General features: G+C 38.3%; 1 protein-coding gene across 3 annotated transcripts in view; it reads left to right on the forward strand.

Moving 5' to 3' along the window:
- The first annotated feature begins 226 nt into the window (after positions 1–226).
- The window catches only part of als2a (alsin Rho guanine nucleotide exchange factor ALS2 a), a 29,959-nt gene continuing 13,656 nt past the window's right edge, over positions 227–16,529 (forward strand). Inside the window, exons 1-27 of one of the 3 annotated variants that reach the window (XM_053627214.1) lie at positions 227–529; positions 768–849; positions 2,691–2,839; positions 2,977–4,323; positions 4,468–4,636; positions 4,752–4,848; positions 4,968–5,045; positions 5,158–5,337; positions 5,552–5,723; positions 6,083–6,272; positions 7,037–7,102; positions 7,180–7,342; positions 7,414–7,545; positions 8,300–8,428; positions 8,531–8,554; positions 11,739–11,809; positions 12,335–12,401; positions 12,661–12,827; positions 13,129–13,194; positions 13,281–13,379; positions 13,469–13,633; positions 14,006–14,117; positions 14,192–14,269; positions 14,375–14,508; positions 15,366–15,530; positions 15,739–15,856; positions 16,108–16,265. In XM_053627214.1, the coding sequence (XP_053483189.1) occupies positions 833–849; positions 2,691–2,839; positions 2,977–4,323; positions 4,468–4,636; positions 4,752–4,848; positions 4,968–5,045; positions 5,158–5,337; positions 5,552–5,723; positions 6,083–6,272; positions 7,037–7,102; positions 7,180–7,342; positions 7,414–7,545; positions 8,300–8,428; positions 8,531–8,554; positions 11,739–11,809; positions 12,335–12,401; positions 12,661–12,827; positions 13,129–13,194; positions 13,281–13,379; positions 13,469–13,633; positions 14,006–14,117; positions 14,192–14,269; positions 14,375–14,508; positions 15,366–15,530; positions 15,739–15,856; positions 16,108–16,265 (4,313 nt within the window). In that variant the 5' untranslated portion in view covers positions 227–529; positions 768–832. Of the gene's footprint in view, positions 530–767; positions 850–2,687; positions 2,840–2,976; positions 4,324–4,467; positions 4,637–4,751; positions 4,849–4,967; positions 5,046–5,157; positions 5,338–5,551; positions 5,724–6,082; positions 6,273–7,036; positions 7,103–7,179; positions 7,343–7,413; positions 7,546–8,299; positions 8,429–8,530; positions 8,555–11,738; positions 11,810–12,334; positions 12,402–12,660; positions 12,828–13,128; positions 13,195–13,280; positions 13,380–13,468; positions 13,634–14,005; positions 14,118–14,191; positions 14,270–14,374; positions 14,509–15,365; positions 15,531–15,738; positions 15,857–16,107; positions 16,266–16,529 lie in introns of all 3 variants that reach the window. The other 2 variants (XM_053627213.1, XM_053627215.1) reach the window with 2 other exon arrangements.

Consider the following 16,529-nt stretch of genomic DNA (forward strand, 5'->3'; position numbering starts at 1 on the left):
AGTTTCAAAATTATTCAACCACCTGAATAGAATCCCTCACGGGGGTTGGGGTGGGGGGGGGGTTAGAGAGAGAGATTTTATATAATAGATATATACGTTTAATAACCAAAATTTAATACATAATATCTAACGAAACAACAATAATTACAGTCAATTAGTTAAACGCGCTAGGCGACGCTGCACTCTTTTGTCCCTCGGCGCTTTCCGTAGCTGCAGTCAAACAGCATACTACAATACTAAATAGTGTGTTTAAATAGTATGCTGCAGTTAGCATAAGGGGTGTGACATTTGTACGTACTGTTTAGTGCGGTACTATGTAGTAATATCTCCGGCTTGGTCTCTAAACAACTGTGGCGCTGTCAAAGCCTAATCCTAGAAGTTTGTGTTAAGTTTGACTTGTACGCTTCTGACACTTCTGAAAATTGAAAAAAACAAAAAAAAAACAAAGATACTCAGATGCGGAATATAACCTATTTAAAAAAGTATTCCCAAAGGAGCGGGCGGAATAGCGATGGTGTTAGGAAGTTGTGTAAGTATTGAAAGAAACTTAGTTGACGTGAATGACTTACTTTTTGTTCTCGGAGGAAAAGATTAAGTCAGTTGCTGAAATGTTACACCCTGAGAAACAGAGCAGGATCTGGGTTACATTGTTATTTTTATTATATTTGTTTTCTTATGTCATTACTCGCACTACTATTTATTGTAACGACGGTAAACAAACATTTAGTGATAAGAAACAGGCAGCTAACTTGTTTTTATCACATCAGGCATATTCATGAAGTGATGAAGGCCAGAAGTGTGTGAGGAGGATGCCAGTGGAGTGAAAACACTGATGGAGGGCCAGAAGAGGTAAAAGTTACTGTTAAGGCTGTATATACAGTACTGTGCAAAAGTCTGCAAAACTACAAACTGTGTTATAGATTTTTATTTTATCTACATTTTTGAGTAAGTAAAAACATTTTAGATTTCCTAACACCGGTTTTCCTGCACAAAATTAAATGTTACAGAAGAATTTTGTATGCCAGTAAAGAAAGCAGCATATTATGTAAGAGACTACTTTTCAGACCTCCCCAAAAAATCATAATGAAGGCTGATGGGTTTTGCTGCAAAAATAAGAAGCAAGTGCGACAAAAGTAACTTTTAGTTAATTTTAGTTTTATACCTTTTTAATACTTTTAGTATGACTTTTAGTCAAAAGTAATAAATGACTTTGTTTAATTTATTATTTATTTATTATTTATTACCATTTATTACTGTTTATTGCTCTTTATAGTATTCATTTTAAATATAGAAACATTTAATTTCCTTATTTTTAAGGCATCTTTGCTCTACAGCATTTTTTTGTATGTGCCTAAGAATTTTGCACACTACTGTGTGTATGTGTGTGTGTCATATATATATATATATATATATATATATATATATATATATATATATATATATATATATATATATGTGTGTGTGTGTGTGTGTGTGTGTATACACACATATGACATAGTATATGACAATCTGTGGCATTTTTAAACATATTCTTTTGGCTTTTCTAAATTGTTCAGTACCATAACATTGTGTAAGGTGCAACCCTTTAGTCACAAATGTCTGTTTTATCCGTGTATAGTTTAGGTTGGTAATAAATACAAACTTAATGCATTGACCTTTTCACATAGAAATACCAGAGGCCTTTTTTGCACTCAGATTTCATTAAACAGTATGGATGTCATGAGTAATAGAAAGGGAACTGACTAAAGGCAGTTTTTACTGGAAGTACGTTGAGGAATAGTTCAGTATGTACATGCTACTTATTCAAGGCATTCATGACAGTAGCCCATCTGTTTTGTTTCTATGCACAATTTGTCAGACTTACACAGGACCACCAATGACCGGATATTATTTGGTGGTGCACCACTTTCTCAGCACAGCAGTGAAACTGACGGTGAAACGATTGATCCTTTAAATGTGTGAGTGCATGGAGCCCAGTGATGGACTGGCATCCCATGCATGGTGTGTTTCTGCCTCATGCCCAGTGTTCCTGCAATAGGCTATGGATTAACTGCAACTCTGACAAGATAACGTGGTTACTGAAGATGAATGAATGATGAATGGATGGATGGATGGACGGATGGGTGGGTGGATGGTAGTGTGTGCTGCACTGAAACAGGTGCATATAGTACAGTAGTGTAGTTACTGGCTACTTCATTAGAAGGTCTACCATGTGGATGTAGTTGGCTGGAGATTTTTGGATGGAGGACTGTTTGTCTGGCCAGAAGTGTCACCAAGTTTTAAGAAATCCCAGTAGCACTGCTGAGCATGATATACTCATACCTGCACCACACACTAAGACCATGAGAATGGTCCATCACCCGAATAATACTTGGTCACTCATAGTACTATTGTGGTCCCTTTTCATTGAGGGACAGGGTAAAGTGGAGTTGGCATTGTACATAGCAACAAATGGGCTACAGTCAACAATTGTAGAAATACAAAGTGGACCTACTGTATATGGAAGGTTTACCTAATAAAACAGACAATGTGTGTGCATAGAGCATACCTTCCAGTATTTGACTGAGCCTAATTCAGGTAAGTTGTGGTATATGTAGCTGATGAAAGTTTGGAGATTCTGCACTTCAGATGAAACCATTTTATGGATAACCTAAAAAAGTCTCTGCATTTCTTTATTAATGTTTCAGTAGTTCTGAAGAAGAGGAAGGCTCACATAACAGGGGTGTGTCCCACAGGTGGCAGGGCTACTCATGCACTGTTAAACCAGCGAGGGTTTTCCTTCCACAGCCTGTTCTTCAGGCTGCACTGGGGATCAGCCATGGAGTTCTATTGACAAACGGTACATACCAGTCATATTTATTAAGATTTAAGTTTACTCAATTTTGAGAGTTATTAAGTGAGTTCATGCATTTCATTTCCATTTTAAAAAGAAGGTGGTGTTTTTAAGGCTGACCTGTTAAACGTCCTCTTGTCCAGATGGCCTTGTCTACAGCTTTGGAGAGCTTCCATGGAAGCGAGACTTGAAGTCCCAGACAGTAGAACCTGTGCTGGAAAGCTCTTTAACTGGACACTGTGTGGTCCGTGTATCTGCGGGTAGTTTTCACTGCGGTGCCGTAACAGAGGAAGGGATGGTGCACATGTGGGGCGTGAACTCCCATGGTCAGTGTGGTATCTTTGGTTTTAGTGTTGTCCATAATCCTACCCCTGTCAACATTGTGGATGATGAAATTGTCCCTCCTGAACTGGTCCAGATCCAGGATGTGGCCTGTGGGGCACAGCACACATTAGTTTTGTCAAGGAAGCATGAGGTGTGGGCCTGGGGTAGTGGCTGCCAGTTGGGCCTGGTGACTACTGTGTTCCCTGTGTGGAAGGCACAGAAAGTAGAGCATCTATCAGGGAGACATGTGCTCCAGATTGCCTGCGGTGAATTCCACAGCTTGGCTTTGGTTCGCTTACTACCCCTTCCAGTGTCCTCTCAGCAATCCCAGGACAAATGTGGCCAGTGCAAGCAGCCTATTTACACTTTGATTGACAAGGATGACCATGTTATTATTTCTGACAACCATTACTGCCCACTAGGGGTGGAACTATCCGATGCAAAGCAATGTCAAAAATCAAAGCAGGCATCTCCATCCTTGACGTCAGAGATGGAGACCTCAGCACATGACCCCCAGAGTTCTGTTGTGTCACCTGTAGATTTCTGCCCCAGTCAGAGTGCGCTGGATGAATCTCACAGTGATGATACAGCAGGTGAGAAGGAAGAAGATCACAATGATCCAGCCCCTGAGACTATGACTGACAGCTCAGAAAGTCCACAGCAATGCCGTACAAGAACCAAAAGCTCTCTTTACCCTGATGAACAGGCTCTGAAAGACTACCTCAAGAGGCTCTCTGGGCAGTCTCAGTCAGAGCAGTTTGAGGCAGTCTCCAGGAAGGGTTCATGTCCTCCAAGCCGTCAGACATCACTCAAAGACTCTTATAGACTGGACCAAAACAACAAACCTACATTTCCTTCATTGGCACCACTTACCACGAGCGACGATTTTAAATCCACACTTTCCGATGATATTGCACTGATGACGTTACACGACTCCGTCACAGATTCTGTCTGTGACGACTCATCTGAAGACACGGTCATTCCTAGTGACCCTTTAACATATAATAACTGTGAGGAGGTCACTGATGACAGCTTCTCGACAGATAGTAACCACTGTCCACATAAGTCACTGGAAGCTAAGAAAAGTGCCAGCCTGACAGACATTAGGTTTAACGATACAGATGGATATAGTCGTAGAAGATCATTACCTGGCTTACTGTCACCAGGTATGTTAAGACTCTTTGTTTTTACTTGTAAAATAAACCATGAATGGCATTGATTAGGTCTATAAGTACTCATTAATTACATGATTAGTGTAGATAGATAAAAGAGTTGTTTGAAAATGCCACTTTGTACTCTCTACCCTGCAGTTTCTCCAACAGTATCGCTTCGGTGCAATCTTGCCAAAGCCGGAGCAGTCAACTCAAAAAGCAAACACATCTCAGAGAAGGAAATTTTCCTTCCGTCTCTCCATACAGAGGTGTGGACTTGGGGCAGAGGTCAAGAAGGTCAACTAGGTCATGGAGACACCTTGCCCAGGTATAGACAGATATTATTTTATTATTATATCTATTGTTATATCCATATATCATTTGTCAGTAGCAGTCATTTTAATGTTGGCATGAAAACAAGTATTTTCCTACATGATCCTCAGGTTACAGCCTCTATGTATTAAGAGTTTAAACAACAAGGAAGTTATCAAGATTGTTGCTGGATCATGTCATTCTTTGGCCTTGACAGCTCAGTGTCAGGTAACTGCAGAGTGGAGTGTCCAGTTGTGATACATTGTCATTCTGATGCTTATTATAATGTAATGATCTCATACATCATTCCTGATTGTTGTTTAATTCTATTTGCTGTGCTTTTTCAGGTTTATTCTTGGGGTTGCAATAAATTAGGTCAGTTGGGTCACATGAACTCTCCTAGCACTGTGCCACAGCACGTAAAGGTATTAATCTCATCACCTCTATATTTAACATTGAAATAACTATCATATATATGTGTGTAATAGTTCAATGTTCAGTGTACTCACTACTATCTTGTCTCCTGAATTGTTGTAGATGTCTGATGGTATTCGTGTGTGGGATGTCGCGGCAGGGCAGACACACACCGTGCTGCTTGCTGATGGAGACTGCTTACAGCCCATATTGTATTACAGTGGTGAGCAGGTGCAGGCACGGGAGGACTCTCCTACTGCAACGTATACACAGACACCAACTCTACTGCCCTTCTTCATGAATGTTAGTGTACACAGAGATTACAGTGTTTTCACAATGCCACTTCTAATGCGAGTTACTATGAACAGTAATATAATCAAGGCTGTTAAAACTTATAGAATTTATAGCTGCACAATAAATGCTGTACTAGCATAATTGTTGGAGTTGAATTCATATAATATGGCATGTGTGTTTGATTTTGTTCGTGTATGTGTGTGTGCATTTATGTAATCTCCAGCTTGGCTATGTGAGCAGCATTTTTGCTGGAGGACCAAACTGTGTGGCTCTGGCTGATCGGAATGTCATGGGTTTCATCGCCACTCTGCATGAGTTGGCATCAGCAGAGAGAAAGTTCTACTGCATGCTCAGCAGGGTGAAGAACCAGATACTGCATCCCCTACTGGCCCGGGGTGTGTTGCAAATCTAATAAAGAGAGTTTGGTTTGGGTGTGGTAAACTGAAGACTTCAATGCACGATAGGAATGCAGCAGTTTTTGGCAACAAGTCATGTCACCATTTATTGTAACATAAGTCATATTTGAGTAGCAAAATTGGTATGGGCTTTTAATCCCTCCTTAATATCTATAAATATAAATTTTCTGAATTGTTACCTAATTTACATAACAGATTTGTGTTAAATGTTACAATATAATTTTTGTTTTGAAGAGTTTATGTACAAATTAGCACGAAATATGTGTGTGTGTGTATGTATATATATATATATATATATAAGTTTATTTATTTATTTATTTATTTCTGACCCTTTCTAGACAGCGTGAGCTCGTGTTTGGGGCGGACCTCCATGCAGCTGTTCAAGACTATGGCAGGAAAATACAGTCATTTGTGCCGTCTGATAGGACAGCACGCCACCTCTCTCACTAACTTCCTACAGCATAGGAGAAATGTAAAAACTCTGGCCATTTTGAAAAATACAGACCTTTTCCTAGACACCTATAAAAAGTAAGCATTGTTATACAATACAAAAGTACAATGCAAAATACATACATATATAGTATGTATGTATCTTTGGCTTTACTAGTTATATGTGTGTTATGTAAGTAATAACACATGATAATGTGTGTGTTTGACTGTTACAAAGCACTTACAATCGAGACTCCTTCAACAGATCTTAAATAAATGGGTCATTCCATCTCAAGTGGTCCAATAATTGCAAAGTTGGTTGCTTGACCATTTTTAATTTACCTCTATGTATTGGCATTGCAAAAACACCCGTTTTTTTTTTTCTCCTCCATTTTACCATGACACAAACATGGCCGTTGTAGTTAAACCAAGTAAAAAAAAAATTTTTTTGCAATGACAATACATAGAGGTAATCTATGACCTCTATGACAAATGTCTCCTAACAAAACTGTCACTACGTCATGATTATAGGTTTTACTTAGCTGAAGAACAACACATTTTTTAACTCTATTTATTATTAGTCTTAGATTATGTGGCACATCTGCCTTACAAGTCCCTGTATATGAGCTGTTCCTATAGAAACAATAACATATTAGAACAAGCGCATTAATTTTAACTTATTTTAACTTATTTAATTTATCATTCACGTTATAGTCAGAAATACTTTATGTGCTGTGCTGTGCTGTAATACGAAAATAATGCACACCTTCTGACCAATCAGATTCGAGCATTCAACTGTGCTGTGGTATAATTTAGTTTGAATGATCATGAATTGTGTATGTTGTCTCCACCACAATTCACAGGTATAGCAGTCCCGTAGGAAACTTCCTTGTCATGGGAGGATTCCAATCACTGGTGAAGCCCTCGCAGTATGTTTCGTGTTATCTTAACTCTTCATTCATTACTCTAGAAATACCTGAATTAATGCCTTTGTTTCTCCTTTCAGAGAATGTTTGGGGAAAAGGCTGGATCTGATAGTAACTCTGTTAGACCTCAAAGAGAAGAACGTCTCGCTAAGTGATTTGCTAATAAACCTGTTTTACATGCCGCTGCAGCACTTGCATGACTACAGCAGTCTTCTCCTGAAGCTGGCTACTTGCTTTGATGTGGTGAGTACTAAAATAACTTTTCTAGAAGCTGTTATAGTGACTCGTGTACTGAAGTCACCTTTTTATTTCAGAGCTCTGTTGAATATCAAATGATTCAAGATAGCTGCTTGCAATATGAGGTCTTGGCTCAACTTCTAAGCAAACAGAGGAAACAGGCGGAGAGCACTTACACTTTCTGGAAGAACTTTTCAGGAAAGAGCTCAGTAAGTTTCAAAACTATTTCAGATTTAACATATATTAGTCATACTCAAATAGACAAGTAAGAGATATATACAGTTCATATACAGTTGAGTGCAACACTTTGCATCTCTTCAGGGGTTTCAGGAAGAACTAAAAAAATAAACCTTTATTTACGTTTACATTACATGTTTGGCATTTGGTAGACACCCTTATCCAGGGCAACTATTTCATTTTTTATACAACTGACCAGTTGAGGGTTCAGGGCCTTGCTCAAGGGCCCAGCAGTTGCAGCTTGGCAGTGCTGGGATTTGAACTCATGACCTTCCGATCAGAAGTCCAATGTCCTAACCACTGAGCTAACACTTTATTTTACTTTTTTTTATTATTGTGCTAATAAATAAAAAAAAAATAAATGTGGGTGTATTCTGCAGCAAAGCAGGAAACAAGTCAGGAAAACCAGTCAGGAAGAATGGGATAGCAAACAGAGGTTTGGAAGCAGTTATACAGGCAAAGCATGGGTTAAAAAAATGAGAAATGGAAACGCTAAAATAATGTAAATATTTGGACTCATATCTCAACATCTGTAAAACCAACATAACTAACATTACATGCATTGTTGGTATAAATTACATGTCTTTGTGGTTTTCCTATGGGTCTTGTCCTATTGGTATGATAACTTATGCACACAACTGTAAGTACTTTTTAACATAAAATGTTGATGCACTCACATGCTGTCATTTGTCTCTCACTGTGTGTGTGTACTCACCTTCCTTAAAGGAGTCTTTGCGGAAGCCGTCTCGGCGGCTGGTGTGTGAGAGTAGCAATAAAGGCTTGACCCTGCAGAACGCTGGGAGATTCTCAGTCAACTGGTTCATTCTCTTCAATGATGCCCTTGTTCATGCACAGGTCAGTATATTTGCTGTTGCTTTGTTTAAGGTTGTTCATCTGTGGTCCTTCATATGTTTGAATTCAAGTTAAGTTCACATCGCGATTGTTTTTTTTATTCAGGGTACCATTCCATCTAAGAAGTTTGTAAGTATATTTTAGTTTGGCCATCAGCAGAATCATTTATATTTATGTACTTGGCTCAGGGTTTTGTTCTTGAATTGACCCTTTTAGGTGATTTAAACATCCTTGATGTATTATTAAGCAAGTAATCATGCTTTTCTTTCCGTGTGAATGTTGTAGCTAAAACATGGCTTGCCTGTGAATATTCAAACTGCATATTCTGTATTTCTGCTTTTCCAGGCTGTTCAATTTAATTTTAATATCTTTAGATGAAAACTCACTTGTTTTACATTGACCTTTTGGTAATTAATAAATGACTATGCAAACAGTCTCCTCTGAAAGTACTGGAACAGCAAGGTAAATTCTTTTGTTTTTGCTATACACTGAAGACATTTGGGTTTGAGATCAAAAGATGACTTTACAGGGATATCCAACCAAGTATTAAGTGTTATTTGCTGTACTGTAAATAATTATCTGAGTAGAAGACTATTTGTTCCTATTCTTTTGCTCACCAAAAAGTTGGGTGGTCTGACACCAAAGGTGCCATGTTCTAAGTTGTTTAACACATCTAGATATAAATATCAGGAAATGAAATCTGAGATTCTGATCTATCTTCTCATATTCATTTGTTAATCCCAAAACCAAATGTCTTCAATGTATAGCAAAAACAAAAGAATTGCTGATCCAATACTTTTAGTGGGAACTGTATATACAGTGCTGTAAAAAAAAGTATCCCCCCATCCTGATTTCTTCTGGTTTTTGTGTATATCTCATACTAAATAGTTTTAGATCTTCAAACTAAATAAAACATAAAACAAAGGCAACCTGAGAAAACACATAATATAGTTTTTATTATTATTATTGCTATTATTATTATTTTATTGATGCAAAAAAAATGCTATCCAACACCTACCACCTATGTGAAAATTGCCCCCTTAAACTTAAACACCTTTAGCAGCAATAACTGCAACCAAACGCGTACGACAAATGGAGATCAGTCTTTCACAGCACTGTCATGGAATTTGGCCCACTCTTCTTTTCAGAACTGTTTTAGTTCAGCCACATTGGAGGGTTTTTGAGCATGAACTGCCCAGTTAAGGTCCTGCCACAGCATCTCAATTGGTTCAAGTCAGGATTTTGACTAGGCCACTATAAAACTTTAATTTTTTTTTTTTTTGTCATTCAGAGGTGGATTTAGCCGCCACTTCTGGGAAGGTTCACTACTGTGCCGAGTTTTTTCCATTTGGAGATAATAGCCCTCACTGTGGTGCTTTGGAGTCCCAGAGCCTTTGAAATAGTTTGTAACCCTTCCCAGATTGATGTATTTCAATCACCTTCTTCCTCATCATTTCTGGAATTTCTTTCAACTTTGGCATAGAGTGTTACTGAGTAAGACCTTTTAACTTTAAGTGTTGATTTGATTGAACAGGGTTTGCAGTAATCAGGCCTGGTTGTGTCTTGTCTAGTTGAACCCCATTATGAATGCAGTTTCATAGATTTGGGGAATAAGTAATTATGGCGGTGTTACGACACAGGAGCATAGGCAGAAGCAGGTGCAGATCAACGTCTTTATTTTCAAAACAGCAATCAAAACACAGGACACGCGGTCTACACTGGACAAGATTAACGAGGCTAAACATGGAACTAAAGTCGAGGCATAGAACGAGAGCAGGACACGAAGATAAGACCGCTTAGCATGCGTAACGTATTCACCATTACATTCAGATGTTCGAACAATACTGCACGAAGTACAACGTAACACGATGGCTTAAATAGCTAACACAATCAAACTAAAACACAGACAGCTGGGGTAAATCAAGGCACACCCTCGAACATCAACCAATGCTTAAACAGGAGGAGAACCAAAACCAAAACAAAGGTGCGTGTCCATCTGCAACAGTTCAGTCTCGTGCACGCGTGCTCTCTACAGCCGCGCCACAGTGCCATTTGCCGGCGAGGGCGTAACGGGGCAAATATATTTTCACACAGGCCCAGTTGGTATTGGATAACTTTTTTGTTTCAATAATTAACATTATCATTTAAAAACTGCATTTTGTGTTTACGCAGGTTGCCTTTGTTTTATCTTAGATTTTGTTTTAATTTCTGAAACTGTATGAGATATACACAACAGAACAAGTCAAATACTTTTTCACAGTAGTGCACTGTATATAATTATGTATATATAGGACTAAACATATAGTATGGTGCAAAGTTGTAGGCAGATCTAATTTATAATTCTGTAACAGATGATTTCAAATTGGCTGGTAGGTTGTTTCAAGTTTCCTTTACTTAATAAAATAAAACATTTTCTGTAACTAACAAATAAGAAAGTGAAAGAATCAGTGAATGAATGAATGCTACATGTTCGGAAATCTAATTGTTTTCTAATGACACACTAATGTATTAGGTATAAAATAAGCAAGACTAAACTTGTATAAAAAGCCTAAGTCTTAGACTTTTGCGCTGTATTTTATAGACATGTACAGTGTGTAATTGTCCACAATTCAGTATAATTCCAAAATTGTCAAAAGTGAAGGTCTGCTCTCCTCTCTAACCATACTGAATGTCCTTGATCATTACATGCACACATCTTTGAAAATTATTTGTTTTTCTCAGTCCTTAATCATGAATGATGGGTGACTTATTCTGCTGACACAAACTTTGCGCTCATTCTCATTTTGAGTGTGCACGCTAGTCTGCATTTTTCTTTTTATTGGTCAGTTGTGTAAACATAATTCTGCCCATGTAATATGCTATCCCCATAATTAAGTCTTCTGTTCATCACTTCATCATTTCTCTTCCTCTTCTAGTTGCTCCATGTAAAGTAGGTTTAGACAGTCTGTCTGTCTCATGCTTTAATCTCTCTGTTCCTTTTGAGTGGTTACCCAGTTTTTCAGTTCCACTGGTGTTTCTGAGCTTGGGTATTCAGGCAATTAAAATGCTTTTTTTTTTCTTCTTCGTGTCTTCTGTTATGTCCTCTGCATTGCATTGAAATTCTTTTTAATGCTCTAAATCCATATACTATTGATACATATACTAAATCCATATACTATTCTCCTCTCATAGCAGTTCTTGAAAACGCAAGGTACTCAATCAGATGTTTTGGGTTTGAATATTGTTTTCCAAAGCATCAGAGATAGGAGACATGACTGATTTTCTGAATGGATTGTGAACTTTGTATATATACTGGTATCTGTCTTTTTCTCAGTTTTCCTCTTACTATGTCTATCTGCTGGCCACACTGTGGGTGGAGCCCGTCTCAGACAAGAATGTGGGATTGTAAGTTACTCATTCACTCACCTTTAGCCATTACAGTAGCAGCTTCATTTTCAATTCTTCCAGTTGTTTGTTCATTTGTGTACTATTACCAGGTCGTATCTTAGAGTTAACCACTTAAATTCCAGACTTACATTCCTCATGCTCATAACTGCATATCTTTACTATTGTTTTTACTGTAGTTGCTGAATAATAGGCATTAGAATGAATAAATGTATGAAAATCTGAGAGTTGAAGGGGTTGGACTGTTCAGATAAACAAGTGACAATAATGACCTTACAGATGGCATTCATATGAGGTTTTCAATGTGAAGGGTATTGAGTGTTGAAAAGGTTGTTGCATTTAGTTCTTGAAGGGTCACAGCACTGCAATTCACTATTTGCCCTACTTTTACACATCTAACATTGCTGATATTTAGCACATAACTTTAATCATATCCCAGAGAACAGCGCTCCCAGGCTGTCTGTGGTACTCGAAGACAGCAGTTCAATCAATCTGGAGTAATGTGTGTGATGGGTTTTTCTACAGGTTGGGACTGAAGCTGATTACCCCTGAAGAAAACTTCACTTTGTTGGCATCGTCACCTCTGGAGAAGGTACAAGTCTCTCAGCATTATGACTGTTTCTAGCCTGTTCAGACTGTTCATTATTGTTTAATATTTGATCACATATGCAGTTCTCAGTCACCAAATAGCTTTTAGTCATTTTGACCAATCATATTTTACAAATAAGATAACATCAATCTTTGGTAAAAGATTGAAAAGATTATATAATCATATACAATTTGCTAAATTACATTGTATGTATCTCTCTCTCTCTCTCTCTCTCTCTCTTTCTCTCTCTCTTTGTGATCAGGGGAAGTGGCTGAGGGCCATTAACCAGGCTGTGGAAGATGTGCTCGGAGTGGATCAGAGGGCAGAGCCTCCTGTTTCCCGCACTGCCACTTATACTTTTACTAAAGATGGCAGGCTCAAAGATGCCACATACACTGGCCGCTGGCTCTCAGGCAAGCCTCATGGCAGGTAAGTCCATGTTTTCTGCTGAGCCATTATAAAATGAATTATTGGAATAAATTTTTCTCAAAGTATCTTCAGTTCAGTGTATATTTCTGGAGTTGAATTGCAAAAATAAACCTTCCATGATTATTGTGAATGAATTATGCTTTTTTTCATAACAAACACATTAAATTGTTGTGCTATTCAGAGCTACCGTTACTTGCTTACCAATCCACTATATGACACAAGAAAAACATGCCAACTGGAACAGTCCACAAAAAAACGTCTTCTGTTATTAGTAAGCACTATTTCATTTCTCTCTCAACAGTGGCACTATGAAGTGGCCTGATGGCAGAGTTTACTGTGGGACATTTAAAAATGGCCTGGAAGACGGGTCTGTAGATAAATAATACACTCGAATAATACATTTGAAAATGGATGTTCTATCATGCTACATCGTCACATGTTTTCTATCTCTAGATTTGGAGACTGTATGATGCCCAGACAAACCATCAACAAGTATGACCGTTACAAGGGCCACTGGAAGGAGGGCAAAATGCATGGATTTGGGACATATTGGTAATATGACTGTTATTTTGAGTTATGTGCCTGTGTTGCTAACCTGTTTCAGGACTGTGTTGCTGACCCTGTGTGTTTCATGTGTTCAGGTATGCTACAGGTGAGGTGTATGAGGGCTTATTTCAGGAGAACCTGCGTCATGGCCATGGCATGCTGAGTAGTGGCAGACTAGCCTCTTCCTCCAGCAGTGTGTTTGTTGGCCAGTGGGTCCAAGACAAGAAAACTGGCTATGGCATATTTGACAACATCACAAAGTGTGTGAATCTTACATTATGGATTTTTTTTTTTATTATTTATTTGCCTCTTTTGATTTTGTGAAAACCCTCATGATGTAGACTACCAACATAAAACCAGTTGAACAAAGAGGCTTCTTTAATGGAATGTCAGTCATGTTGTCTGTCAATGCATTCAAGCAGAAGCATACATTTGTTTTGGAGGGAACACTGCAGGGCTGTATCTATTTCAAAATTTTTAATTTTGAGTTAAACAGCCAGCTTTAGCTCAATTCAACCAAACTGACTATACCTTTTTAATAAGTTTTAATATCTAATATGAAAATGACTGTTGCATGGTTTTGTGTTGAGATTTTTTAAATGAAACTTTAATTCACTTTTTTTCCCTTTCAGAGGAGAAAAATACATGGGGATGTGGCTGGAGGACCAGAGGCAGGGCACCGGGGTTGTGATCACCCAGTTTGGTCTATATTACGAAGGAGAATTTAGTAATAACAAAATGATGGTAAGTGTTAAGTATTCTTCATGACATTTAACTTTGGTTTGATCATTGAATGAAAATTTGGTATTTGTCACCAGGGGAATGGGCTTCTGCTCTGTGACGATGACACGTTCTTTGAGGGAGAGTTTTCAGAAGACTGGACATTGAATGGGAAGGTACGACCGAATTAGCAGAATATCACAAAGTAGTTCTGAAGAATCGTGTAGTACAATACATTTCTGATTTTTGTAATGCATCTGCTGTAATGTGATTTTATGCAGGGCGTCTTGTCCATACCTAACGGAGATTCTTTTGATGGTATCTTTGTGGGCGAGTGGGGCTCTGAACTGAAAGTGGCTGGCGTCTTTACAAAACTGTGCCTGTATGAGACTGAGCCGATGGAGAATAAGACCTTGTAAGTATGCTGCTAGCACTTAGCAGAGTGTTACCTTTTATCTTATGAAGAGCTTTTAAACCACTCTGTGGTCTTTATTCAATGTAAATGGTATAAGTTGGCCACTTAAAGTTTGAGGTTAATATTTAGTTATCTTCAGTACTGCTTTGAATTAATTAGTAACTGGATGGAAATTAAGAAGAGTTTCAAGGGTTATTTTCTAAAGATACATCAATAGATATGTAGGGAAATGATCTATTTATTATCCATAAATTAAACTTGCTTTTTTGTGCTTACCTGAAATTACTTGTGTGTGGATGATCATTTTGAATTTGCCAGTTTTTCTTGTTGTTTTATTTTATTCTATTTTTTTTTTCTTTTTTACTAGCCAAAGCACAAGAAGCTTTAAAGCCCAAATTTTTGAAGATGAGGGATAAAAATATAAACTCATAAAGCAGTAAAACATGTGGGGAACGTTTGCAGTACACTGTAGCCTTGAAGTAAGACTGTAAAAACTCCCATGATAATATGCAAATCAGAATGGTAAAAATTCAAATAAGCATCTAATAATAATATATTGAGAATTCAATAATCAGTGAAAGAAGACTAGAAGCCTCACACGTAAAGCCTAGAAAAATAGCCCTGGAAAGTGTGACGCATAGGGAGAGGTGAAAATTCTCTTATTGCTGTGCGAGCAACTGTCTGAGCAACTCCTAAATCCAAAGACCATTCTGAGATCCAATGTGTGCAGCTTCAAAATGAACCCCTTCTTAACTCTGTATATGACCCTGTCTGGGCAATATTAGCTTTGGGTCTGTTTTGTGTAACATGTATGCACGTCTCTGTTATTTGTCTGTGTCTGTGTATTTATGGTGTAGTGAGGTCGGTCGTTATGCAGTCCCTGCTGAGCAGAAATGGGTGGCTGTGTTTGAGGAGTGCTGGAACCGGCTGGGTTGTGAAACCCCTGGAGTGGGAGAGAAAGAGAGAGCCTGGGAGAACATTGCAGTCATGCTGACAACCAGCTGCAGACAGCAGAGAGATGGGTAGATGCGCACACACACACACACACACACACACACACACACACACACACACACACACACACTGTTAGATTACATGAATAAGACCATTTTATAATGACTCTTCTCTTCTTAACAATGTATAAGCATGCATTTGGTTGTCATGTGTGTGTCTGTGTGTGTGTGTGTGTGTGTGTGTGTGTGTGTGTGTGTGTTTGTGTTTTACATGCAGACCAAGGGCTCTGAGTCGCTCCCAGTGTAAGATGTTGGAGAGTCTGGAGGTTATCCCTCAGCATGTCAGTCCTGTTACTGCTGAAGCCTATGACATCATCCGCCGCTACCTCATCAAGGTGAGACCACTTCTTTTACACAGCCTCAGCGTCTGATTGTAGGTTGTTTCATTTTCAAAAGTAGCCATCTTATTTTCATCTCAATGCATTACACTTAATGGTTACTGTAAGGACATAAAAAGACCTGCACATCATGTTTTAGCTCACATTATAAACAACTCCCAGACTTGACTGGGATTTCTTAAGCTATTGAATGTTGTTTACAAAAACACCCTAAAAACATATTTACTCGACCTCACTTCCACACTCAGGCATTTGATACTCCTCTGCATCTTCTGGGCTGGCTGCTGGAGACACTGGTCACGGTGTACAGGATGACATATGTAGGCGTGGGCTCTAATAAAAGGCTTTTAAAGCAGGCTGTGGAGGAGATCCAGTCCTACCTCAAACGCATATTCCAACTGGTCAGGTAACTGCTGTGTGATTCAGAGGATGCCACAGATTTTATGTTCTCCATTTTAAATGTGGATTTAAAAGTGAAGAGGGTTTATCGTATGTTTAATATTATTGCCTATATTCATTATTTATGAGGGTCAGTCAAAGGAAAACCTTACTTTTTATTTCATTGTTTATTGCAAATTGGTGTCACAAAAGTGTATCTAGTTTAAGGTAGCAGTAGAAGCGGCTGTTAAGGTTTTTATTTGACTCCCTCATATATATAATATAAACATTA

This window comes from Ictalurus furcatus, chromosome 6 (genome assembly GCF_023375685.1).
Source record: "Ictalurus furcatus strain D&B chromosome 6, Billie_1.0, whole genome shotgun sequence".
In the NCBI taxonomy this organism is placed as follows: Eukaryota; Metazoa; Chordata; class Actinopteri; order Siluriformes; family Ictaluridae; genus Ictalurus; species Ictalurus furcatus.